This window comes from Taurulus bubalis (genome assembly GCF_910589615.1).
Source record: "Taurulus bubalis genome assembly, chromosome: 10".
NCBI lineage: Eukaryota > Metazoa > Chordata > Actinopteri > Perciformes > Cottidae > Taurulus > Taurulus bubalis.
Genome location: NC_136598.1, coordinates 17,267,333 through 17,293,666, shown reverse-complemented (window position 1 = coordinate 17,293,666; position 26,334 = coordinate 17,267,333). Strand labels below are relative to the sequence as shown.

Genomic DNA, 26,334 nt, shown 5'->3' with positions numbered 1-26,334 from the left:
TATGACACCGGATTGTCTGCATATTCAAGGAAACATGTTTGTCTTCCATAAAAGTTGTTTTTTGTGTGTATTGATTGCACTGGCCACTCTTCCTTTATAGACCTCTAACAGATCTATGACACTTGTGTTTTCCTTTTATGTCTCAGGTGAGTCGCTTCAGTCCATATGAGTGGCATGCCGAGGAACCAGAGGAGGGCACAACAGAGCTGGGCCCCACCGACCAACCTCCCAATGAGTTCGGGATCTTCAACTCCCTCTGGTTCTCACTGGGAGCCTTCATGCAACAGGGCTGCGACATCTCGCCACGGTGAGGGAGGGGCATGTAGTGTGTGAGACAAACGGAGTGCTTTGTTGTGCGTGTGTGCATCGGACTGAGTAAGAGATAGTGTTGCACAAGAGGCTGTACGCAGGAAGTGTTCATAAGAGAGTGTGTGTGGGCCGGGGATAGTGTGTGGCTGTCTACCTGTCTGTAATGTAGAGTGCTTTAGTATTAGTCTGTGGTGATTCAGACTGTTGTCCTTGTGAATCACTCTCCTCGCACATTTCTAGCTTTCTCCAAAACAGTGTGTTAAAAAAGCTTAAGATGTGCCTGAAATGCACACATACATAATAATGGAGGTGGGACGAAAACACCTGCACATAGTGCAATGGTCATGTCCACATGGGTGTGGTGCGGTGGGAGATTTAACAGTTTGCTAGATGTGAATGAATGTTTAATGCAGGACTGAAGAGGCAGAGTCCGGCTGTATTTTTAGAATATTTATAAGAATATGGCATTTTATTATTGATATCCTGAGAATGCAGTTTAGTGAAATATTCATGACCATCATACTTAAGACCTTTAGGGAGCAAATCTAAAGAGAGAAGCAGATAGCAAAGAGTGATAGACGACGAGCTGAAAGAAAGAAAAGGTGTTTGCAGTTGAGCAAAATGTGCGTGAAAGAATAATAAGAGCTGGAAGCAAAGATGTGAAAGGACACTTTATCATAGACATTGACACAGTGGTCAGTGGTTCATGTTGTGCTGAAGGACAAAAATGAACAGGTGCAAATTCAGATTTATTTTTAAGATGCACGGATATGACATTTTTGATTCTGTATCCTCAACGTGATCATGTGCGAGGCGATTCTTGTTTGTCTTGACTTTGGCGACACTCTTAGTGAGAAGCATTCAGTCACTGTTGTGATGCTTGTTTGAACAACTGGAGCTTCCTACATTTTGTTAACTTTCCATTTGGTCCAAACAAACTGTTGTTATTGATCTCATAAATATTAAAAGCTTTATACGCAAAAACACATCACTGCCTGTGCAGCAGGAAATAGGGTTTATTTTGTAGGTGTTCCGAATACTAAATGTTCAGTTTTAGGAATATTTACGGAAGGTTTTGTTTTCATTTTTTTAACCCCAGAGAGCCTATGTCCTTTTTCCACAATAACTTTAATTCATGTCCAGGCTCACTGATATAAATATAATCTTTAAGAATCTTTTTCTCATCTCAAGGACTTTACTTCTGCTTTAAAACCTAGTTAAATCCAGTATCTTTCAAACATGTCGGCTGGATTTCCATTAGCGTTTCACTCTTAGGAAAGGGATAAAAGTTCTACATTGGTTTCTCAAACTTAACTTTCATCCTCATCCTCTGTTGCTTATTTGCCCTTCTTCTGCGCTCTTTCATCTATCTCTTTCACACTTTCTCTTCTCCTTCCTCCCCCGCTCCCCGACACCTGTCGTCTCCTACTCCTCCCCACTATACTGTGACTGACAGGCCAATTCTATCCCCAACACACAAAATAGAAACCACTCACACCAGCTGCACGCACACACACTAAACACACATGCACACACACTAAATGCACAGGAATACACACAGACATTTCACACTCTGACATTGCTTATGCAGAAAAAACACCCACTCAGCAGTTTCCCAACAATACAACACACGCATGCAGACCTCTCCATCACTGACAGGACTTGTTATAGATGTGTGTGCGTGAGCCACAGCTGTCATAGCGATAATGTGATGCTTAACATGAGGGCAGTGTTTGTCATACAAATCACCTGGCCATGTCACTTCTAATACAGCACAGCTCCTCTGTAGACCAAGATGAATGCCGTCCTAAATTATTTTATTCGTATAATGAGAAATCTAGAACTTATCTACACTTTGTTCATGGTTTCAAAGAGGTTTCAACGCAACCTTAAGCTGAAGTTAACTTTATGATGTTGAATGTATCATCACAAAGCTTTAATGGAGCGATAAGCCACTGGTACTACAGCTGTGTTTAGTGGTGTGGCTTCAGGATGATCAGAGAGCAGATTGAATGGAACATGGAGGAGGAGGCCGAGGAGGGAGGGGGTAAACCACACATTTATTAAAACAGTAATTGAGTCAGTGTGTCCTTGTCCCTACGGCTATAATTTATATTGTTATTACAACAATGTGTTAAATGGTGATATGAAAACAATGTGATAATGTGAACGGTTTTGTTCATAATGATGAACCTGCAGATAATTAACACCTGCAGCTCCCATCAACTATACAGAGCTTTATAGTGAGTTCACCTCATTGCTTTTCTGTCTGGCCCGTAACTTTACCTTTTTGGTTCACTCTTTCTACACTGTTCTCATAGTGTAGTTTTTTTACGCTGCTGCAGAAAGCTTTCAAATAAATACAAAAAACCTGGTGCCCATAGTGGAGCATTAGGACGCTAAAAAGACAGATATTTGGCCAAAAACAAAGCTACTGCAAAGGTGAGAATATTATAATACAATTTGACGTGATTTAGAGATGCGTGAATAAGCAACTGTTTGTTAATACGTCTGCCATATCAACTTAGACGGCGATGATATGTCAATGTTGTGTTCACAACGTTCCACACATAGGCCATGCAGGATAAGTTAGTGCTGTACTTTATTTTATGTAAACTAGTTACTAGTTACTGTTATGAAAGATCATTGGCATTATTGAACCGTCCAGATCATCTGGCATGACCAAAGCTTCCTGCCTGAACAACTTTTTTTTTATCAATGTGTATAAATGGTTCAACGGTAAACATAAACTAAACAGACGTTACGTTGGAGCTGCGCTGCTACACATATTACGCACTCCACTCTTTGCAATACATACCCACCACACTCGTCTATTTAATCTGTCACATCTGACTCTTTTGTTCTGCCTAAGCTGCTACTGCTACACCGCTCAATGTAAGCATCCCTACATCATCATCATCATTATCATCATCGTCGTCATCATCGTCGTCATCCACCTGTAGCTGCTGATTAGTAGAGTCCCTTCCTAATCTCTCTACGCATGAGTTTAAGTGTATACTGCCATTGATGAGGCTCGACTGACTTGCTCAGACGTCAAGCATGTACTGTGCCTTGTACCCACATATAACCATTCCACAGGAACTGACTGACTGATTATGCTAGAAAATTAGGAAAAAACTAAAGACACAATGGTAAAAGAGGGAAATTAACTTGTTCATTAGATTCGTTGATGAAGAAATGATATACGCCTGCAGACCAGGCTTTTTGCCATAAAACCAAGTGATGGATGAGCCTTTCACTGTGACACGTTCTCTGCAGCGACACTACATCATGTTCTTAGAAAAGGAGACGTGTCATGCATATCATCATGTCATATAATTTTTCTATCCCCTCAGTACATTTCCTTTAATCTCCCATTGTCTTACTCACCTTTGCAGGCAGACAAAGTCATAATGCTAACTTCACTGAGCAGAAATGTGCTACAAATATAGAGATATTACTATATCACAGTGTATTGCAAATTCCCTTTATACAGACATATCAAATATTTGACATTGACTTCCATTGCTACATTAAGGATATATTGCAAGACACAATCACGTATTCACTGTCAGTCAATCACTCATAAAGGAGAATACCTAAAAGAATTGGAGAACATGTCTCGCTAGTTTTTCTATACTCAGTTTCAAATCCACAGGGTGTCAATTATAGTGAATACAGTAGCACTCTTCCGCGTGGTGTGTTGATTTAGGCCAATAAGACAGCTGTAATTTTACAAAGAAATCTGGGCCAGTGGAGCTTTAGTTTCTGTGAGCATCAATGAAACAGTGCATTTTTCAAGGCACTACACAAGGTGGAGGAAATGGTGAATAATTAAACACTTCAAATTAAGTCAGTTTCTTGGGCTGTCGAGACACAAAATAAACTACTGAATTGATACTATATGAGTTTGAATCAACTTTTTTATTTGGTTGTTATTTCACATTAGTCCTCTGATAGACTTCTTTGCCCCACAATATTTTCCCTCGCATTATTTAATACCTTTTCCATCTTTCATTTGTTTGACTCAACCATGGGATGCTCTTTCATGCTCTGATGTTATCCATTTCAACCATCCTGCCACTTGTATCGTCTCTGGCTAGTCAGCAGTGATTGAGGAGTATTGAGGTTGACATTTACTGTGTAGCTGGGAATAAAGGGAAGGTGGCATAGGGAGAGTTTTTTTTTCAAAGACTGGTTGAATGCCTTTCATATTTTTCTGAGAGTGTGTGCATTCTCTTTATGAACAGTGCATTTGTGGATTCCTTTTCGAAGTAAAATCTCTTCTTTCTTGTATGATATGTCCTCTTACAACCTTTATAAGCATCCATGTCAACTGCTCTCCATGTGTTAGACACTGGTTGTTTGACTTTATACACTAAGCATGTGTGTGTGAATACTGTGTGGGTTGTGTATTGTGTATTAGGCTGCCATATAGGTCTATTGGTATTCAGTGTGGGTCCCTCTCTCCCTGCTGCAGTCATCGCTGCAGTCTGGGAGACACAGTACAACACACACTCCTTTTCAACTCACACACTTTCTCTCTTTCTTTATCCATCTTTCTTTTTTTTCTTTCCTTTCTCACAGCCTTTTCTTGCTCTCTCGCTAAATGACAGTACCTGCTGCTTTGTTGTCTAATCATCACCTCAGTTAATTGACATTTTCATAGCTAGAAATTACTGCATGAGTGTGCTGGCATGTCTGCCTACACGTGATAGCCTCTGAGACAAACACATGCTGTCTCTTTTGCAAACACCCCAACTTCTGTTTCCTTCACCTTCCTGATCAAGCAGAAGCTAATGGCTGGAAGCAGACATGAACACACACACTCACACACATCTCCAGAGTGACCTTGAGATGGCGTTTGCACCGCACACACCTGTCATCTTTCATCCCAGGCTTTTGGGTTTTTAATGGCGGCAATTGGCCCGGTCACCTCGACAAGGGTGGCGACAAAGTAATGGACAGTGAGGTGATGGGACAGGAATTTTAAAATAGTGGAAATCTATAAATGGCAGAAGAAAAAGTGATATGTTGTACATTAAGGAAGACCGAGCGAGGGAGAGAGAGGTAAACTGATCACCAGCGGACATCTCAGAGGGATTGGATCTGTCTCTGTCAATAACCGTCTGAAATTACAGCTCTCTTGTGTGTGGATGTGCATCTACTGCTAGGTGAGAGCACTTATGCACTTCTGTGTGTGTGTGTGTGTGTGTGTGTGTGTGTGTGTGTGTGTGTGTGTGTGTGTGTGTCATGTGTAAGTATTGAGCAAATGGCCCTGGGTATGTTGAATAGTTAATGATAGCAACAGATCCAGCTCATGGTTCGACTAACGAACTGGAGTGGAACACTGAAGTCTACTGATTAATGATCTCAAGGTCACTGATTCAAACTCTGTTTATGAATTTCACCAGTAATAGTTTGTATTAGGGACGGAGCGATCCGCCTTTTTCAGTCCCGATACTAATACTTGGGCTTTGGGTACTGGTCCGGTAGCACAATTTGATACCTGTGTTTAATTAGTAAGCTCTATGCCTCACTATGTGAAAGCGACCGGGATCTTTCTTGTATGTGTAAGGCAACATCAGGCCTAACTTTGTAAAACAACATGTCAAAAATAAATATATATACATATATTTATCGAATTATTATTTATCATTAAAATAATAAATTGGACACGAGCAACTTGGTAATAATATTCAAAATTGCCAGTAAATAAAAAATTCCAGTATGTTATGTATATAGTATACAACTATAATTGAGTTGAAAAGGTCGGCCCCGTGGTCACTGATACCGGTCCAGCTATTTGAGTCAGCGTCTGATCGATATCCAATATCAGCATCGCAGTCGGTGCATCCCTAGCTTTTATAGATCTTATCTTTTCTGCTCCACTGATATGATCCCTGTTATTATTTTATTTCATCATTCCTTCATTATCTGCCTGCTGCATCTAATCTTTGATCTATTAATCAGATGTTCTTTCATGTGTGTCTGTTTGCCTTTACGCCCTTCATTCTGCCTCCGTTTACTGCAGAGTATTTCTGCCGGTTCCAATCAGTCAGTCGGTTCACTTTATTTCACACCAGTATTCCATGTAGGACAGCGTTGAAAGACAAGAACAAGAAAAGATCTTTGTCTTTTTTCTATCTGCATTGGTCTTTCTGTCCTTTATTGTGTACTAATCAAGCATTCATGCTTCATTTTCCTAAAACGTCTAATTCAACATTGTTAACATGTCTGTCACCATCACTTGAGAAAACATGTTTTGTAAGCACCCCAATCAGATAACAACAAAAACATTTTCATTTCCTCTGTCTGCATGTCTTGATAAACAAGGAAATTAGGATAACAATAACAACAACATTCTCACGATTTGCATAATCAATTGGAATGTATACGTCACCCGTGATGTCTGCTGTGTCTAAAGTAGTTTGCGAATGTATCAGGTCACGGTCAGTTATCAGGAGCCCAGAAAAACTAGCATTTGTTGGAGAAAAAATGCCTGTTTAGTAAAACTTTACACGATGCGAAAAACTGCTATATAATATGTGGTATTATATCATAACAAATGAGATGTTTATAGATCGGTTTACGCTTTTCATAATTTCAATAAACAACCACTATGCAGCCCTGGCTCATTTTGTTGTTTTTGTCAGTATGGCTGCTTGTATTTATTTGTGTGTTTGGATGTGTCAGCATCAATCTACTTTAGTACTATGTGTTTGTGCAGAGGCATGTGTTTCTGTGTGTATGTTTGTGTGCTCTTGTTATGGCAATTAAATTAACAGGTTTTCCTTCTCAGATGACTGTGATAACTGGCATACTTGTAAGAAGCCAAACAGCATAATCTGAGGAAATAAGTAGATGATTGAACTACAGGAAAACATATCTGTCTTCCATTAATCCTCATAGGAATGAAATTAAAACACTCATGCAGGATCGCATGCACACATGGCCTCTTGTGTGCTAGGTGAGGAAATGTAGCCGATGAAAAGAAACTGTATAGGTCTGAACTATGCGTGTGTGTGTTTAAGAGAGAGAGAGAGAGAGAAAGAGAGAGAGAGAGAGAGAGAGAGAGACAGAGAGTGAGAGAGTGAGAGAGAGAGAGAGAGAGAGAGAGAGAGAGAGAGAGAGAAACAGCATGCCATTAATCTTTCACACAGAGGATTGGGGAGGCAATCTGTTGGCTATCATAGATGATACATGACCCGCTATAGAATGAGTCGCCTGTTGCATACCAACACACACGACGCAACTACACACGCAGGCAACACACACATTCACACTGCCACAACCACACTGACATGTCACATACAGAATCAAGGACGTCATTCTCAAAGCTCATCCACCAAAATCTGTTTCATACGAACAGACACACACGCACATGCATGTGCACTCTACCGGTCTCATATGATGCGAGCATGCTCCATGAGCCTCAAGAAGGTACATTTCGCTCCAAGGCCAAACACTGGTGAATACCTCCTTCACTCTTTTTTCATCCACACGCACAAATAAATCAAATACTACACGATTACAAATAAACATGCTGTTAATCATGTTGTCATGAGCCAATTAGTTTTCGTTCTCAGCAGGGTGGTTTTATTTCCTGCCCACTGAGATAAAGAACCATTTCAGTTCTGTCTTATATTACAAACTCATAGACACCTACAAAATGGCCTCCCCTAATGATTTGATGTGTTAACTCTAATGGCTTTGTTTACGGTACAATTTATTCAATCAGCATCAGTTTGTGCACTGAATCCTCACTGAACTTGTGTGGACAAGCTTGAAAGAGGGTGTCGAATCAAGGGTGATTCATTTCTGGTAGCTGTGCGAGTTGAATGTTATTTTGTCGCTACCCTAAATAAATTTGATTTAAAGATGCACTGTATGCATTCACAGTAATTTGTGGACCCTAAAAAAAGAATCTGTCAAGCAAATATATACATACAGTAAGCAGTTTGGTCTTTGGAATGACCGCTAATAATATAAGAAAGAAGTACCTCAGTCAGCTGATGAACAACAGTGTTTACATTGCACTTAAGATGTATATATTATAATATAATATATATTCCCAGGTTTCAGCAGGAGTCTTAATTGGAAAAGTCATGAATTTGTTTAACATAATTCATGAATAATGTGGTTTGGGTTACCAGAATACTCCAGAAGCACCACCCACAGAAATAGAATGGATGTTTCCGAAGCACTCCACTCCGATTATCCAATAGGTATTAAACGATTATCGGCTGCAATATTCAGCACTTTTACGGTTTACAGAATAATGTTTTATTTTTTTAAACGAGTACATTTAAAAGTAAGCTCTGAGGCAGCCGCCTCTCTGTTCTGAAGTCACCGCTCTGTAGTGTCGCTCGATGTCCCGCCCACTGCACTGACTGGTTACATGTTATGAGTAATAGCTTATTCACACTGAAGGATAGTGTGCCACTGATGGGAAAAGTCAACTTGCGCATTCGCAGATTGGAGCGGCTCCGGTGAACAAGCGGAGCTTTGTGTCAAATGTGAGGAAACAGATATTGCTGATGTTGCAAAAAATATCACAGTTCTCTCCGCTAAAGTTGCAAAAACACCCAGTTGTCCGACATAGCCTTCACAACAACAACAAAATAAAAGAAGAAAAACAGTTACTGGATGTACGGGAACTGCAATGTTACAGAGGATAGATGCTGTGAAGAAAAGCTCTAAGAGTGCAGTACCCTCAACTAACACCAGGGAAGGCAGCATGAGATGAGCTTGAAAAGTTATCTTTCCAGAATTGTATTAAATGTATGTCTTGTTTAAATTAATTCACATTTAAACAATAGTTTGTGTTGTTCAAAATGTTGCCAGAAAGATTTTCATTTTATGGCAAATGTTCAATTGCCATAAATCAGTTGTAGTATTGGCCCAGAAACAAACCTGTAAAACATCAGTCGAACCCTATTACCCAATGCTCCAGTAGTTTTTTCTTAATTGGACAAATCTTCGGACAAAGTAATCAATAACTTAAAGTACAACTGAAATTAAATTCAAATTTCAATGTATTCCTTACATGTTATAGTCAATTAAAGTGACACTACCAAATCTAATGTACAAAAAAAAAATCGATCTAAGTTCCTGTTCTTAAACTCGACAAGTTCCCGAGATAAAAGCAGAATGTTTCACATTTTAGTGAGAACATAATTGTTTGGAACATACTGACGCTCTGTGGAGAAGTGCACTGCCCTTGAACCTTCTCTCCATCTCTTTATCTCTGTCTTCCTATTCCTTCCTTTGCCGTGGCTTGCTTTCATCCTCCACTCTTCCCCTTTGGATGTCCACCTAAATCCCACAGTCACTCCATCAGGTCAGATTAACAATGCTGTCACAGCCCGTTTACTAGCTAACCAATCAAATCACAAGCCCAGATTGGGCATTGTCCATTGGTTTTGAGAGTCAAATTGTCAGTGCAAAGCTATCTCTATATTTCCATCATGATCAATCACACTCCTGCTGTTATCTAATATGTATAAAATGAAACAGCTCTTTTCCCAGAAGAATCCATACAGTGTATGCCAGGTTCATTAATTCAGGTAAACAGATCAATGCATCATGGACACATGCTATCAATTTATATTTGCACGTGTGTGTGTGTGTGTGTGTGTGTGTGTGTGTGTGTGCGTGTGCGTGTGTGAACATTAATAGGTGTGCTGGCTTTTGAACAGCAGCAGAATGTCGAGTTGCTCCAAAAGGTGACATCTTATGCCGAGTCAGGCATCAATGCACCGCTCAGCTCTCTCACTCCTCTTTTCTCTCTCCAGCACACACTCCTTAAAACCCAACCCTAAAAACAACTTGTATATTTCGGCTTCCACATCAGGGCGGTATTACTAATTGGCTACCTGTCCGAGAAATGTTGGGCCTTATTTTCTGATTGCGTGTTAAAGGGGTTATGAATGTCACCCAAATTTAAAGCCACTATAATCCTATTTTTTTATATTAATAATGGCTCAATAATAATAATATGCAATGTGAAAGGGGTCTCTTGTGGAGAGGCCCCAACAGATAATTAACACTCTGAATTACTAAATGAAATGCATAAGTCAGTTTAACTTGACATACTTTGAAATCACAGATGCACTGAGGAGTGCAAATAACATCAATATATTCATATTCACTGTGAATGTTTTCTTGAGCTACACTTTTTTTTTCATACCGTCTGGGTAAGACCTGAAAGGGAAATGGTACAAAACATGCTCTTTTTTATTCTCTGAGAATGCCTTGGCCCTGCTATATTTCATAATTAAGCAAAACTGTATAAATATATTTCATCCTTTTTCTGTCTCACTCTTCCTAAAGTGCAGATGTTTTATGTTGCTGTGTGCACCCATTAGAATTTAAAACATTAGAACAATGTCTTTTGTTGACTACAGCACTTTAGTGAAAACATAACATGTTACTACCTTCTCCCATCTCTCTCTCTCTCTCTCTCTCTCTCTCTCTCTCTCTCTCTCTCTCTCTCTGTGTCTCTCTCTCTCGCCTGCTCTCTTCCATTTTACTCAGTGAAAACAAGTTTGTACAAACAAAATGAATTGCCACTTACTTTGATGCTTCAGCTCACAATTGGTAGATAAAGAGAGTAAACACAGAGAGAGAGAATGAGGATGAGAGAGATGTAGGAGTGCCCAGATTACAATCTGTTTCATGTAGGCTTTGTTATTGTTAGTGCTGAATTGGATCGAGGCCTGAAAGACAATTACTTTGACGCAACTGTCATTTTCACAGTTATGCAACAATGGTGCCGAAAATGCTTTGTAAAACTATGGCGTGTTGTGTTGCATATCTCTGACTCAGGAACTAACCTTGAATATGTTTCTTTCCTCTTTCTCTTCTTTTCATCTCTTTGTCCTTCACTTTCATCTTCTTCTTCGTCATCCTCTACTCGTCCCGCTAATTTCTCCTCTACAAATAATTTTCTTTCCCTCATTTTTAACATTTTGCATCTATGCATCCCTCTTTCCCTCCTTGTTTTCTCTCGACCTCTCCAACGTCTGTCTTCTATCCAGGTCTTTGTCTGGACGAATTGTTGGAGGTGTGTGGTGGTTCTTCACCCTCATCATCATCTCCTCCTACACAGCCAACCTGGCTGCTTTCCTCACTGTGGAGAGGATGGTCTCACCCATAGAGAGTGCAGAGGACTTGGCCAAACAGACAGAGATAGCCTACGGGACACTGGACTCAGGCTCTACGAAGGAGTTCTTCGGGGTATGGACTCCACACGTTCCTTTGCATGAATCCTTCAGAGTGGGCAGACTTTAACTAAATTAAGCCAAGTTAATTTGCTACTGAGCTGAAAAAACAAAAGATCCAGATGAGCTGCAGGTCTAAATATTGATACTGCCAATAAAAGGACAACCAGTACTGCACAGCTGCTTTCATACATAGATAACTCTATTTGAAATTATAGTCAAAAGTTCAAGGTCCAGATTATTTGCCAGAATCAAAATCATTTCTTGTCCAAGTACATTGCACATTCAAGGAATTTGACTCGGTGAAAGGTGCATAACAATAAACATAAAAAATATCTAAAAATAACAAATAAATAAATAATGCAATAATAGATAAATATGGTAAACAACAAACAGATAACAGTACGTTAAAACAAGTAAGTATTATAAAATAAAAGTTTTTGACCACTAGTCTATTTATGAGCTACTCAACTGTTGTTGGCAATAATGCATCAAGAAACGTAGTGAAGAAGAAGAAGACCATAAACTAGCAAACGTGTCAAAAATGCAGGTTCCATAATCTTTGAAAATATGTTTGTTGCAGGAATGAAAATTATTCAACTGGTTTGTTATACTTAATAGATACACATTTTCATACATATTGCTTGTGGCCTTTACTTTTTCTAAATGACCATTATGTAAATGTTATGGAGGACAATATGCCTGCTGGAGGTGGAAAAATGCCATTCTACTATGCTTTCATCATTCCTCACCTTCATTCAGTCCATAATGTATTATTGTTCACTTATTGTACAGCATAAAAAAGGGGAATAAACGAGGTGGAAGGGAAAAAGTCCAGTGTCAGAAAAAGTCCAGTGTCAGAACAGGAAAAAAGAAGAAGGTTGGATCATGTAAGAGGAACACAGCTTTAAAGTAAACAACACAAACTTAAAGTTCTCCTGAGATACATTGGCAGACAGTATTGAGGGAGCAAATGTGAGGGAGGTGTTTCAGTTATTGAAGCCAGACAAAAGCCAAGCAGCAGAAATCCGCTCTCACTGTCGGGGGGACAAGGACAAGTGACTAATGGGGGTGTAAACCAATTTACAAAAGTCCAGGTGGGTGGAAAGGAATGAATGGATGACTTTTTCCTGATCTCAAATTGAGAGTCTTAAATTTTAGAAGTGACGCTAAGCTGAAATGCTTGACTTGATGGCTGTCCTGAGTTCACACCAAGGTTTAGGAAGAGTGTGAGAAGAAAAAGGACCAGTGTGGGATCTTTTACCTTTTGATTAAGATTCAAACATTAAAATGGTTTGTTTTTTTACCACACCCCTGTTGCATTGAGTCACTTTCCCACTCTGTCAAATATAGCAATGATCATACTGGTATTCATACAATTATACAATAAAGAACACTGCAGTAGAGTTGGACAGAAGAGATAGACTACAGGGAGCTGTTACTGTATAATATTGAGCAGGAAATTATAGCAGAGTGGAGTGAAGTGGCCCAGAAGAAACCCGTAGTGGCTTCACCCAATAACCTATTCACAAATGTGAATTGTAATTGCATAAGTACTCATAAACACATAGTAACAGAAAAACACACATGAGCACAATGCTGATGAAGACAGATTTGTATTTTCTGCAGACATGGGCAGAACACAAGAGTCACCACATGAACAAAAACAAATCTGCTCCGTCACGTAGTCATGCTCTGTAGGAATATTGACAATTGTTTGTGTGCTCATGCATTGTGTGTGTGTGTGTGTGTGTATATATACCAATTTACAGTTATGCTTTGTAAATATGTGTGCACTAGTGTGTGCATTTGGGGATGTGGAGGAGGGGGAGGTTGCAGCAGACAGTTTGTGCTTCTGTGAGCGGCTCTGGCATCATCAACATAACGAGCGGGCTGAAATCTGTGGAGGGTGAAAAAGCAATTTACTCTCCCACAGCTGAGGGGGATTCACCACCACCATTAATTATCTGTGTATGTGTGTGTGTGTGTGTATGTGTGAGTATATTTGAGTGTGTACGTAAGCATGGCCATATGCATATTCTGCCACATATGTATGCGTGTATATGTGCACTTGAATGTGCACAGAGCAGATTTGTGTTTGTTAAATGTATATTTAAAAGTGTTCACCATAGTGTGGATGCCTGAAGGTGACTTGCAGCATCCATTTCCTCCTTCACCCTCGCTCATTGTTAAAGAATCTGGAAAGAGTCACACCGCATTGTCACACATCCATCCCTCCAAGGCCAGGCTGCTTTATACGTGCACAGTCATCATCATCACTGTCTCTCCCTCTCTCAGTCTCACTCTCACTCACACGCACACGCACACACACACACACACACACACACACACACACACACACACACACACACACACACACACACAGGCAAATACAAATACACACAGTGCACAACACACATTAGTGCATACACATTTTGCTGTGGCCAGAAAGAAAACAGAGGATAGAAAAATAAGTGAAAGATGGATGGACGGGATCAAACTTGAGGAATGTGGATGATAAAAGGGCTGAAGGTGTAAAAAAGAAGAGGATGTTGAGATGCTTTTTCTTTTTTCTTTTTTATCGATGATGGTAAACAGATCGAGAAATGAAAAGAGAAAAAATGGAGAGAGAGAGAGAAAGGGTAGGCTGGAGAGAAGAGGGGCATTCTGTTCCTGATAGATGTGAGTGACATTATTATGGAATAGGTGTCCGTCACGCACCAGTAACACACTTACACAGGCGTACACACCATCCCCCAGGGGCTGGTTTCTGTGGCTGAGGCCATGGCTCGTCGCTTGCAGAGCGACAAAATAACGCTTAATCACCAGGAGAGAAAGAGAAGAAAGAAGCAAGCTGGAGGATGACAGTTTGACTCCTCTGCTTGTTATTTTCACTCTTGATTGAACATGTGAACACATAAATTCACACATACATATATATAGACTGGTGCACAGAACTGCACACTCACACGTACACACACATGGTATGGTATACACACAATATAATACAATCTATTGCATCACACCAGACTAATGTCCTCTGGCATTGGTCTTCTGAATTCATAACGGCACAACCAGATCAGTATGCCACTATGTCATAAACTCATTAGAGTAAGACTGAAGCTTGACTTGCCATAGGAGATGTAGTGTCACGTTTCAAGTGTGGTTGTAAATGTCATTATGTGCCAGAGGATCAAAATGGAAGATGGAAGACAGAGCCCTCCATCAGAAGGGTAATTGTATTCAAGAACTGTAAGAGGGGAAATTAGCCCCAGGTGTTTGCTCCACATCATAAGAAACTGGAGCAATAAATGAAATTCATTAAGAGCAGATAGACTAATAATACACTGTGTATTAAAAGCTCAATCTCAGAAGAATGCTGTTGTTTATATTGTAGAAGCATAGAAAAAGCACATTTTCCTAATACATAAACATAATTGCTCACACTTTGGGCATCGGTGAGGTGTGAAGGGACACCCATAGGTATAGACACAGAACATGGGCATGTCAACATTAAGACGGCACTCTTAAATCATAAATCATGTTCACAATTTTTCTGAGGGTCAATAGATCCTCTGAGAAGCCAACAAATTTGTTTCTCAGTACCTTTTGAGTTTCCCTGTTTATGTGTCTTTCAGATCCAAGCCCATTCATCCCTGTTAAAGACACAAAGCCCTGAAAACAGGCCATATTTAAAGGACTAAATAATAAACTCATACTTGCTGGCTATAGTTCTTAGCAGACATTTTCGAATAGCACCGAGAAATATGCTCCTTGGCAGGCACAACTTGTTTGTAGGATTACTTCATCATTCAGTATGGTTTTCCTTTTGTCCAATTGAATCTTGTTTCACAAAGTTACTTGAAGGATTCAGGAAATTCTAGCTTGACTTTCCTCGATATTAAGTGTAAATATTCTTTTTCAACTCAACCACTCTAACTATGCTAACTCATAAAAAAATATTCATTGGTTGTTCAAATTCAAGATTACATTAAGCATAAGATAATTGCAGAACAGTGTCAATAGTTTTCAATAATATCTTCTAATACTATGCATGTATCACCAAGTACAAAGTACACCAAGTCCATGCTGTCAGGCGCACTGGAGACACACTGCCTTCCGCAGTCACCTCACATGGCACATGTTCACTACTTTGGCAATAACTTTACTTTAACTTAACAATCTACTTAGTGGCTGTCTGGTCGATGACAACAGTTAGAGTTCGATTCATGGGGAGTGAGATGGTTGGGTAAGAAAATATCAGGGTCAGAGCCAATCAGAGTTGGGGCAGGTCTTCACAAAAGACACTGTGCATTTAGACTCTTAGTCAGTTTTGAATCAAATCATTCAGATGCAGAGAGACAGTGTTTTTTTTTAAGGAAATGATTACCAAGGTCTGGACCATAGCTCGCTCTGGCCATGGGCGGTCTGGCATAGATGAAGATGAACTCTCCTCCCTTGGCAATTTTCTCCTAACTGGACTATGAAAACTATCATCTGTGAGACAATCTGGCCTCGTATGTTAGCGAAAAGATGCCCACTCATTCCTAATTAACATCTGCTCTCTCCTCTTCCCCCCCCCTCCACACCACAGCGGTCCAAAATAGCCGTATACGAGAAGATGTGGTCATATATGAAGTCTGGCGAACCGACCGTCTTTACCAAAACCACAGCGGAGGGCGTGGCGAGGGTCCGCAAGTCTAAGGGGAAATATGCGTTCCTTCTGGAGTCCACCATGAACGAGTACACGGAGCAGCGCAAGCCTTGTGACACCATGAAAGTCGGGGGGAACCTGGACTCCAAAGGATATGGGATTGCTACACCTAAAGGCTCACAGTTAAGGTGGGTGGAATAGTGTAACAATAGGAGACAGTAACTAAGCTGATACTGTCCTATTGCTGCGATATTCCACCTACCCTACTGTGCCTTTTATACTTCACCTAGATTAACCTGTCACTGCTGTCAGGTGAAAATCCACAACAAATTAAGAATTAAATTACAGTTGACCAGTATTTGGATATTGATTGTTTCTCCCAAGTACTAAATTCACAGTAAAGATTATGGCACCAGTCCAATGTATGTATTTGTTATCATTGTGAACTCCAAAAGCAAAGAAGCAGTTTCAGGTTTTCACCCAGCAGCAGCGATATAAATGAGTATGTTGAATATATATATATATATATATATATATATATATATATATATATATATATATATATATATATATATATTATGTGTTTCATCCTCTCTTGTTTGCTTGATTCCTTTATTTCTTAATTTTTTTTAATTCTGACATCTTAAAAAAATGATTTGGTCCGTCCGTGCTTGTCCTCACTTTTTCGGCTACCTCTCTGTTCATTTAGGGCCTTTTAGCTACATTTCTGTGTCCTCTGTCACTGTCTCTGCATGGTCACATCCCATCTTTCTTTCCTCTTTTAACCACTCTGTTTCTCCACAGGGCCACCTTACAGGTAACTTTGTCCATTTGTCTGCTGTCTTGTCTCTTTGTTCCTTTCATCCTCGCTGATGGTAGTCATGATGATGATGATGATGATGATGATGATGATGATGATGATAGTTATGATTGTTATAGGAGAGATTTATTAACTTAAAATGACTGCAAGGAGGGGCAGAACCTCAGACTGCTGCCGCTACATCCAAAGCTTCGAGGGGGAATTTATAGAAGAACAGGAGACAAAAAGTGAAACACAGGAAATAGAGGGGCCTGGCCAATGGGGGGACTAGAAACTAAACATAATATAGGATCCCACATCAAAAATACTGAATCACAAATGAGAGAAAAGAAGAATAGTTCTTCAATTTTACATACACTAAGTAAAGAAAATATTGATGGTAATTGGACAACACCAAACTAAACCCACATTAGAAAGTAATCCGTAGTTAATTGTAAAAAATGCACATAATTGTGTGTAAACCTTTAAAAAGAGACCAAAAGCTGGAGGAAATTCTGAGAAAGTGGCTGAGTTTAAGTTCTAAAGTTGATCCTTTTGTTTTGATTTTCCCTCAGCAGACACTTGTTTATCTGGCTTGTTAACTTGATCCTACAGAAACAGTCCCAGTAGGTTTAACTGAGGTATTCTATCAGTGCAAATAATTCATTTTTCCAGTGACTGTGTGACAGCAGTATAGTGAGACTTTATCTTTACGATGTTACAAGTGACTGCTGAGGGAAAATAATTGACTAAATTCAGTCAGCAAAGCCGGACCACTTGCTCTCTCTTCTCTCCCTCCATCTCTCTCTGTCATTATTTCAGATTTGCCTTATGAAAGGCAAAACACAAACAGCACATCAGCCTCACATCCTGTCCTGTAACTTTCCCCTGTATGCGGTGCAAACAAGTTCCACTAAACCCCAGTCACTGTAGTTTATTCCTTGTTATTTACACAAAGGGTTTTTCCGTTTATGAGGGAAAAGTGACAGACAGTGGGTGGATAGATCCCTTTTTTTAAGCCCCCTTCCAGAACACATTTCTGGGACTATCCACGGTTGTCTCTGGCTTCTCTCGATCAGCGGGAACCTGATCTAACAGGTGCACACGAGGCAGGAGAGTGTGCATGTCAGGTGAGCCTGCCTCTCCTCTCGGTGCTCGAATCATAGCGTTAATTTGACTTCATGATGTTGATGAGGAGATTGAATACTCTGATGATTAAATTGGATGTTAGGACTGTGTGCTATTCTGAAGTATAGCTGCTTTTGATATGTGTATTGCTATGTTACTGCTATTATCATGCCTTAAAAAGAGATGTTTGAACTGTTTGCATACCTCTTACGTTGATGAGATCAGTCATGGTTTGTAGATTAGATCACCCCAGAGAACACTGTCTCTTTCTGAACCTCTTGACTATCTTAAATAAGAGAGCTGAATCCGTAGAAGGACTGTGTTTTACTCTTACTTTCCTAGTTTGTCCTGAACGGACAACCTTTCAGTCACAAGCCAGCTCTTACCTGCAGTCTACGAACACACTGAGATGAGATAGCCCTTCCAGATAGACATGTGTACAGACAAATGGCCAGACTCACAAACAAGCAGAGAGTGACTGCGGGGACCTTTGTTGTATAGATCTTCACGACTGATTACAGCATTGCACAAACAAAGAGTGGACAGCAGAGGGGAGCATGCAGGGAGTTGACAAAATCATTCAGCCCCTGCAGCCATGTTTTGTAGACACTCTTCTGGACATCGCAGTAAATGAGTAAGGATTTAAGCGTAGTTTGTAGTTTGCCAGATTGAATGCATATCACCTTCCAGACTACAGTCGGTAACAAAATAATCGACTTGGGGAGATTTGAAAAATGTAACCCATTTTGGCATCTCTTTTTCATTTAAGTTATATTATTGCAGTTGAAATCATGGATTCTTTGAAGTTTTCTGGGTGATGTACTGTTATGGCAGTAAAAACATCTGAGATCTAAGAGTTGGCTGCTATTTAAATGGCACAGCATTCACAAGGTATGCTTTGTTGTTTAAAAACATCAAGCTAAAAGTAAACCAAGGAAAACCTGGGCATTGTGAAAAGGGTGGCTTCTTTTTTTGAAGTCATTGCTTTCAACTGAACTGCAGAGCAATGATCATTACTGTTTATAAAAAATAAAAAAAGACAACTGACTTGTTGGTTTCAAATATCTTCAAGTCTTTGATTGTCTACTAAAATTTACAAAATAATGGATTAATAAGCCGAAGAGGAGAGTTTCTCCTTGTAAATATGAATTCCTGATATTTAGCCCTGTGTCCCTGGATTTAGTTTGGAGGTCAATCCCTTCAGGGGTGCTGTAGGAAACTGGAGTCACACACACACACACACACACACACACACACACACACACACGCACACACACACACACACACACACACACACACACACACACACACACACACACACACACACACACACACACAAAACCACTCACAGAGAGTAGCAGTAAGGCAGGAGAGCTTTAGGAGGGGACAAGAGCACCATCAGCTGGCTGCAGAGAGCTGGTTAACACGCTTCATATTACAATCTTACAGTCACTGCGGAGCATACAGTCTTAATGCAGCCCGGTCCAAGAGAGTCAATAAAAACAGAAAAAGTCAAACCAAACCATTTTGGGAAGTATCTTAATTAGAAAGAGAGTCAAAGAGAAAGACGTTGCCTGGGGTACATCCCTCCCCACTAACCCACCTTTGTCCCCTGCACCCCTCTAATCCCCACCCTCCTCCCCCACCTCTCTGCTCCCTCTCCTTATCTTTTCCCTCCCCTTTTTCCTCCTGGCTGTGGTCCACGTCCATCTTGTCTGTCTGTCCCTCCAACCTCTGACCAAACTATCTTATCTGTTCCTCCTTTTTTACTCAAAGAAATGCGGTCAACCTGGCCGTGCTAAAGCTCAACGAGCAGGGCCTGTTGGACAAATTGAAAAACAAGTGGTGGTATGACAAAGGAGAATGTGGCAGCGGGGGAGGGGATTCCAAGGTTAGCCCTCTCTGTCTGACCACACCACCACTAGGGGGACAGGGGCCGCTCGCTGGCCTTGTAGCTGGCGGCAGCCCCCGTCCCGAGAGTGTAATGCATGCATCTGCCCTGGCAAGAGTCAAGCAGCACAGAGGGAAGACAAAATAAGTGACACCCTAAAATCTCCCCGGGACACCTTGCAGCTTCAAACATAGGCACAATGTTGCATCTGCTGTCAGTGGGGTTTGCCTTTTTATATAAAAGGTTCAGACACAGTGACAAAGGTACAACACTTGAGCTTGTTGAGACACAGAAAAAGACCCCCAACCCCCCAAAAAAATGATAAATAAAGGCATTTTGCTTACCCAAAAGAGAACCAACAATATTATTTGAAAGATAATTATATTATAATTTCATGTTGAATCAGCAAACATTTGTACATTTTCAGTATCATGCAGGGTAATCTTCCCAGTTGCGTGCCAAGATAAATTAAGCACATGTCATGATAATAACAATTTTCAAATGTGTTTGGCACAGATCTGGTAATGCCCCTCTGAAAGGACAGAGTGTGAAGGTGGAGAGATAAAGACAGCAATTACTGTCAAGACAGAAATATTCGCACCCCAGTGGCAGCTCTGGGGAGAGGAGGGAGAAGAAGACTTGAGTGAGAATCAGATTGCAAGAAGGACAGAGACACCGAAAGTAACCTTATCACTTCTTCAAATGAGAATATTGGATGCATGGCAGATGAAACCGGTTTTAAAATGTGTAATGGGAAAACGAGACCCAAGTGCAGCTCTTTTGGGCTCAGCTTTACTTGAGGCAGAGCAGAGGATGAATAATTAATTACCAAAGGATAAAGTTTCAGTGGCAATTCATTTTGTAGATGTTGAGAATTTTTATTGGGTAAGTGTAAATTTAAACCTGCTGGTGGCACTAAATATAAAGTCAGACGATTACTAGAAAGTCAGGATTTTCCCTCAGCGGACCACGCATGTCTGTTCAAAATGTCGTGCCACTCGATCTATAGATTGTGAAGATATTTCAGTCTCGAACCAAGTTGTGGAGTGAACAGCAGACAGACAGACAGACAGACAGACAGACAGACTGAACAACCTGACTCTCAGTGAAAAGCAAAAGTGTCATGTGAGTGCAACAAGAAAAGATCATATCTGTAACAAGATAGGAGTTTCCTCTGGCCTTCAAAGGCTGTCGAGTTTATGAAGTCAGCTCTAGCTCTCTCTCCCAGTCGTAGCACAGTGCTAGCCTGACACCAATAGTCCTGACTTAACAGTACTTGCCTCTGGCTTAGTGTAGGATCCGCTGGGGCAGCATGGGTGTGTTACCTGAAGTGACAAAGGTGGGTCCCACTCATATGTCTGTAGCTTGCCTTAGCTCCTCGCTCCCCCCAGCCCCTCCTCAACGAGCATACACACATGTACTCAGTGGGATCCATCCTAGGTCACTCGATGTGAACAAGTACTTTTCTATGTAACTGAGCTGTGCAATGCAAATGTGAAATACCCTAATAACATAAAATAACATGACCTATGATGTTATTTATGTTATTTTTACACGCGAAGAACCCCGGTAAACCTTGCAGTATTGAAACTGAGCGAAGCAGGAGTCTTAGACAAACTGAAAAACAAATGGTGGTATGACAAGGGAGAGTGTGGACCCAAGGACTCTGGAAGTAAGGTCAGTCTCACGCTGCTGCGGCTCTCAGAACGCTAGCCTGAAACTCTCATCCTGAATACGCTCCAGATTACTGCAACTACTGTTTTAGTAATAGTCAATATTTTGAATTAGCCCGAGACATATCTTGAATGTGCTCCACACTAGATTTAACTGTCCATTTAGTGATTTCCTGCAACATTTTCCTACCTCTACTTTGATGCTGAATCACATTGACCTAAATATGCATCAGAATAACTCAAATCAGTTTCTGTAGCAATCTGTGGCAGTTAAATCTTCATTAAAGTTAGCATTAGAAATGATATGTACATTTTGATTATCATCAGCCAATTTTCACTTTGAGATGAGAATATTAGTTCAATAATGAATTTGTATTGGCAGATAAATTACTATTGACTTTTGCCTTAATGCTTAAATCGAGACATAGGCAATTGCATTTATGTATTTGAGTAACGTGTGGTAATGCTTCATTTTACAGGTCCATATTTTTTAGATGAAATCCTCTGGAGTTTTGTTATACTCTGTTATTCAGTGCTTATTATAGTTCAAATAAAGGGCAAGGTTACATTTCTAAACTTGCAATAAGATATTTAGGAATTTATGAAAATTCATTATTAGTGTATAAAAACAGCAGGTCAGCTGAACTTTCATGTGAATTTTGTTAACAGACAAGCATTCAATTTTATTATCAATTTAACATGCTGTATATTCAATATTAAATGAATACTGAATTAATAATGCAATGGGTTTAAGTAGAGCAATTCCTTCCTCTGGAAATCAACAACTGCATATATGCTCAAAACAACCACCAAACTCCATTAAAAACATAGTCAGACCCAAAGTATGCCGTTTGTTTCAGAGGCTTCCTACTAAATCAGGAGAAAAGTATGGACCTGTAGCATATAGTGTTGCTCTATAAATCTACCAGTTGACAAAAAAGACGCTCTTAAACAGAAATATGTTTACAATATAGAGTATAGTAGCTTCTCCACTGTAAATGTCTAGATCATCACCGCTCAGATTAAAGCCTGTTCTTCTTGACCTGATTGAAATGTTTATTCAAGCTGCTTTTATATCATGTTATATGCTACAGTTAGTTGAAATGTTCTGTCGTCATATTGACTGTTACAGATGTGTAGTGTGTAGTAGCTGTTGTGGTGATAGTAGTAATACTTGTAGTAAAAGTATAATATAATTGTATGATAACTCATAATTAAGTGAAAACGAATGTCATTTCAACGGCATACTATAATACATTTGCAAAAGTATAACACTAAACTTTTATTTCTGTGACAATCTCCATTTCTGTGCCTAACCCACTGTATCTACTCTTTCTGTCTGCTTTTTCTCCACCTCTTTTTCCATACACTCACCCTACTCCTCATTCACGTATCTCTCCTGCTTCCTTACTCCCTGTATTCTCCTCTTCTCCCATCTCTCAAAATGTCCCTCCACCTCTTATCCCACTTGCCTATCTCCTCTCCTTAATCACATATTATCTTTTTCACACACCGATCTAAACTTCATCCTTCATAAACGTCCCACTCTGCTCCTTCGCTCTCTTTTGTTGTTAATGTGTTCACCTCTTTTTACCTAAACTCCATCCCTCTGCTGCCTCCTTCACCTCAACTCTTCCTTTTTCATTTTCCTCGTCCACTCTTCCTCAAACCTCATCCCACTGCCTCTCTCCAGGACAAGTCATCCCAGGCTCTGAGCCTGTCCAACGTGGCGGGGGTCTTCTACATCCTAGTGGGCGGCCTGGGCCTGGCCATGCTGGTGGCATTGGTCGAGTTCTGCTACAAGTCACGGGCTGAAGCCAAGCGCATGAAGGTGGACCTTAGCCCCCCCCACTGCCCCAGCCCCTCCCCCAGCACCCAGAATCTAGCCACTTATAGGGAGGGGTACAACGTGTACGGCTCCGAGGGGGTCAAGATATAGGGGTAGGATTTAGAGGCTCCCATATAGGTGGGGTTAATGGTGGTGTTGATCATGGTGGTGGTGCTGTAGATTATTGTATTGTCGATGTAGAGGCTGACGCAGCAGCCCCACGCAACCGTGTTGTTCTTCATGTGGTGATGAGGATGTGGTCAAGCATTGTGGAACCAATGTAGCTTTTAATGTTTCATGAATGCTTTTGGCTGTTTTGTTTCTTTATTGGCCTAAATTTTTTTATTTCTTCTGCATTTTACCCCCCAGATTGGGCTTAGATTTGTATGACTACATATTTGGTTCCATCGTCTTTGGCTGCAGATGATGATGATGATGATGATGATGATGATGATGACATTGATGGTTATGCTCTTGGCTCATGACTTGATTAGGCACCTGCATTGTAATCTTAGCTAATAGTTAACAACATAATGACGGAGAAGGGATGCACAACTCCATCCTCAAGGACTAGTGATGTGCTGATATATTCCGTTTACTGTATTGGGCTGCAACTAACAAAAACATCCTTCATCGATTAATCCACCAATTATTATCCCAATTAAGTAATAATTAATTAAATAACAATTATTATTCAATGTACTATCATATAAGTCAATAAAAGCAGGAAATCCTCATATTTAAGAAGATGAAACTACAGCAAGTAATTATTTTCAAAAAACAAACTATTTTAAGGTTGTAGCAATAGTCCACATTGACACTTCACTACCCTGAGAACACTGTTACTGTGATGCTCCTCATTAAAGTCAGTGAATGCGTCTAGCTACAAATTAATTGGCGAACGTGTGGGCATCAATGATCACTAAGTACGGTCTGAATAAAACTTTTTCAGCCATAATGTGATAGATATTTCAGGAATTCACAAACACTAAGTTGTTTTTATGTCAGTGGATGTCCTCCGTACTTTTCATAACTAAACTAGTAGGACCCCTGCAATGTCAAAAGGACCTTTTAAAACCAGTTCACGCTGAGCCAATTGAAACTAATTTAGGGTAAGACTGCACTTTTGACAGCTTGAGCCAAGTTTCAAATATTCTCTTTAAGCACTGATCTCATCTTGTCCATTCAGCTAACAATAATCTAGTACATTTGTGTTATTATGGGAACAAATTAAATCGCAGGATTCTTTTTCCTCAGCAGCAGTTTTTAATTGGTTTTAATTTTTGTCCATAGATGGTAGTCAACCTGCAGCCATCATTTGATTTAGTGGTATTACGTTCTTTAAATTCTAAATCCCATAATCTCTAATATACTGATTATAAACCAATCCCTTATGGGGAAAATATACTAATCCTGATTTCTAGGAACTCATTAAAATGGACTCAGAGATCAAGAGTTTTATTTCACATGTTAATCTATCAGACCATGACTAGAAATATCAAGCGTATCCTTAGGAATCTAGTTTACAAATGACAAAACAAGGCACAAATATTTTCGTCAGTGCACAATAGCTACCGTTTAGTCTTACTAACTTTATGTTTCCCAGGTCAGGTGTACCCAATACATACACTGCACCTTTATTGTGTCGTTCATAAACTGGAGTTGTGCACCCCTGTCGTAGATGGTCTAAACAGAGACTCCGGTTTATTCCAGCCCTGACAACGTCCAAACAGCCCAGTTACTTAGTGTTAATGGGGAGGAATAATTGATGAGGCAAACACTTCATATAGAACGGCTACTCAGTGATGTTGTTGTAAAAACATGACTCATGTTTATTGATGGTAAAGAGCAATTCACTTAAGCAATAGGAAATACTGGAGCTCAATTTGACGATCTGCTTAGCAAAGCATTATAAGGTCATATTGGATTATCACCTTGTGCAGATCAATACCCAGGAACTGGAAATAATGACAGCTACACGTGGTACACTGAATATTGGATATTATTTGTCCACAGTTTGTCATGCCAAGTTCAAATGAAGTATAAGGTTTAACACAGATACATCATCTTGAAAGTGAACTGTTTAGGACTAAATATTTGTAGGTTCCTTGAATGTTTTCTGAGATGCTCTATTACATCTTCTTCTTTGGTTTTTAATTGAGCAAGACAACACTGATTAAAATAAGATTATTATGTATGTATTACCAAATATAGTTGGCTGTCTTTAGCTGCAGAGTTAACTGTTCTGTCCTCTAACTTTAGTTATTGCAGACACATGTTAAGAATCGAGCCATTCATAGCTCAAGCTACACCCATTTTACTCAATACATGTTCTCAAAAAAATGCACAGCCAGTTGTAAGATATGAGATATGACAGTGAAACATCACAGAGAAGCCTGTCTGTGTGAAGTGTCACCCTACTCTGAGCAGTATAGTCAGTCACTCCCTCTCTATAAATCTGAAACCTTAAAAGAAAACTCCTTCTTGTTTTCCTTTTGTCTTTTTCCAAAGTCCTCACCTTCTAAATCCTTTCAAATCCTCACCGTAATTTTTCATTTGAGAGAAACCCAGAAATGCATGGTTACCTTTGAAATGCAGATGTCTACAACCCACTTGTCTACTATGTACATGTTTGTTGATTGTGCCTGCTTTTACATTTATGTTTGCCTCTAGTTAAACTATGTTACTGTAGCATTTGCTCTGTGAGATTTGAATGAGTAGTTTGGGGTGCACTCACACATGAAGTCACAGGCATTTATACCTGTTTGAACAAAGAGAACAGTCATTTAAACTTTGATTAACAACAAATAAGTGCACCCAGAACATC

General features: G+C 39.9%; 1 protein-coding gene across 2 annotated transcripts in view; it reads left to right on the top strand.

The window, feature by feature from the left end:
• Positions 1 to 26,334, top strand: part of gria4a (glutamate receptor, ionotropic, AMPA 4a) — a gene marked incomplete at both ends in the record, with an annotated part of 91,046 nt that overhangs the window by 62,794 nt on the left and 1,918 nt on the right. The window contains 5 exons of one of the 2 annotated variants that reach the window (XM_079225419.1): positions 147 to 307; positions 11,352 to 11,550; positions 16,129 to 16,376; positions 19,892 to 20,006; positions 23,373 to 23,510. In XM_079225419.1, the coding sequence (XP_079081545.1) occupies positions 147 to 307; positions 11,352 to 11,550; positions 16,129 to 16,376; positions 19,892 to 20,006; positions 23,373 to 23,510 (861 nt within the window). Of the gene's footprint in view, positions 1 to 146; positions 308 to 11,351; positions 11,551 to 16,128; positions 16,377 to 19,891; positions 20,007 to 21,568; positions 21,684 to 23,372; positions 23,511 to 26,334 lie in introns of both variants that reach the window. The other variant, XM_079225418.1, reaches the window with a different exon arrangement.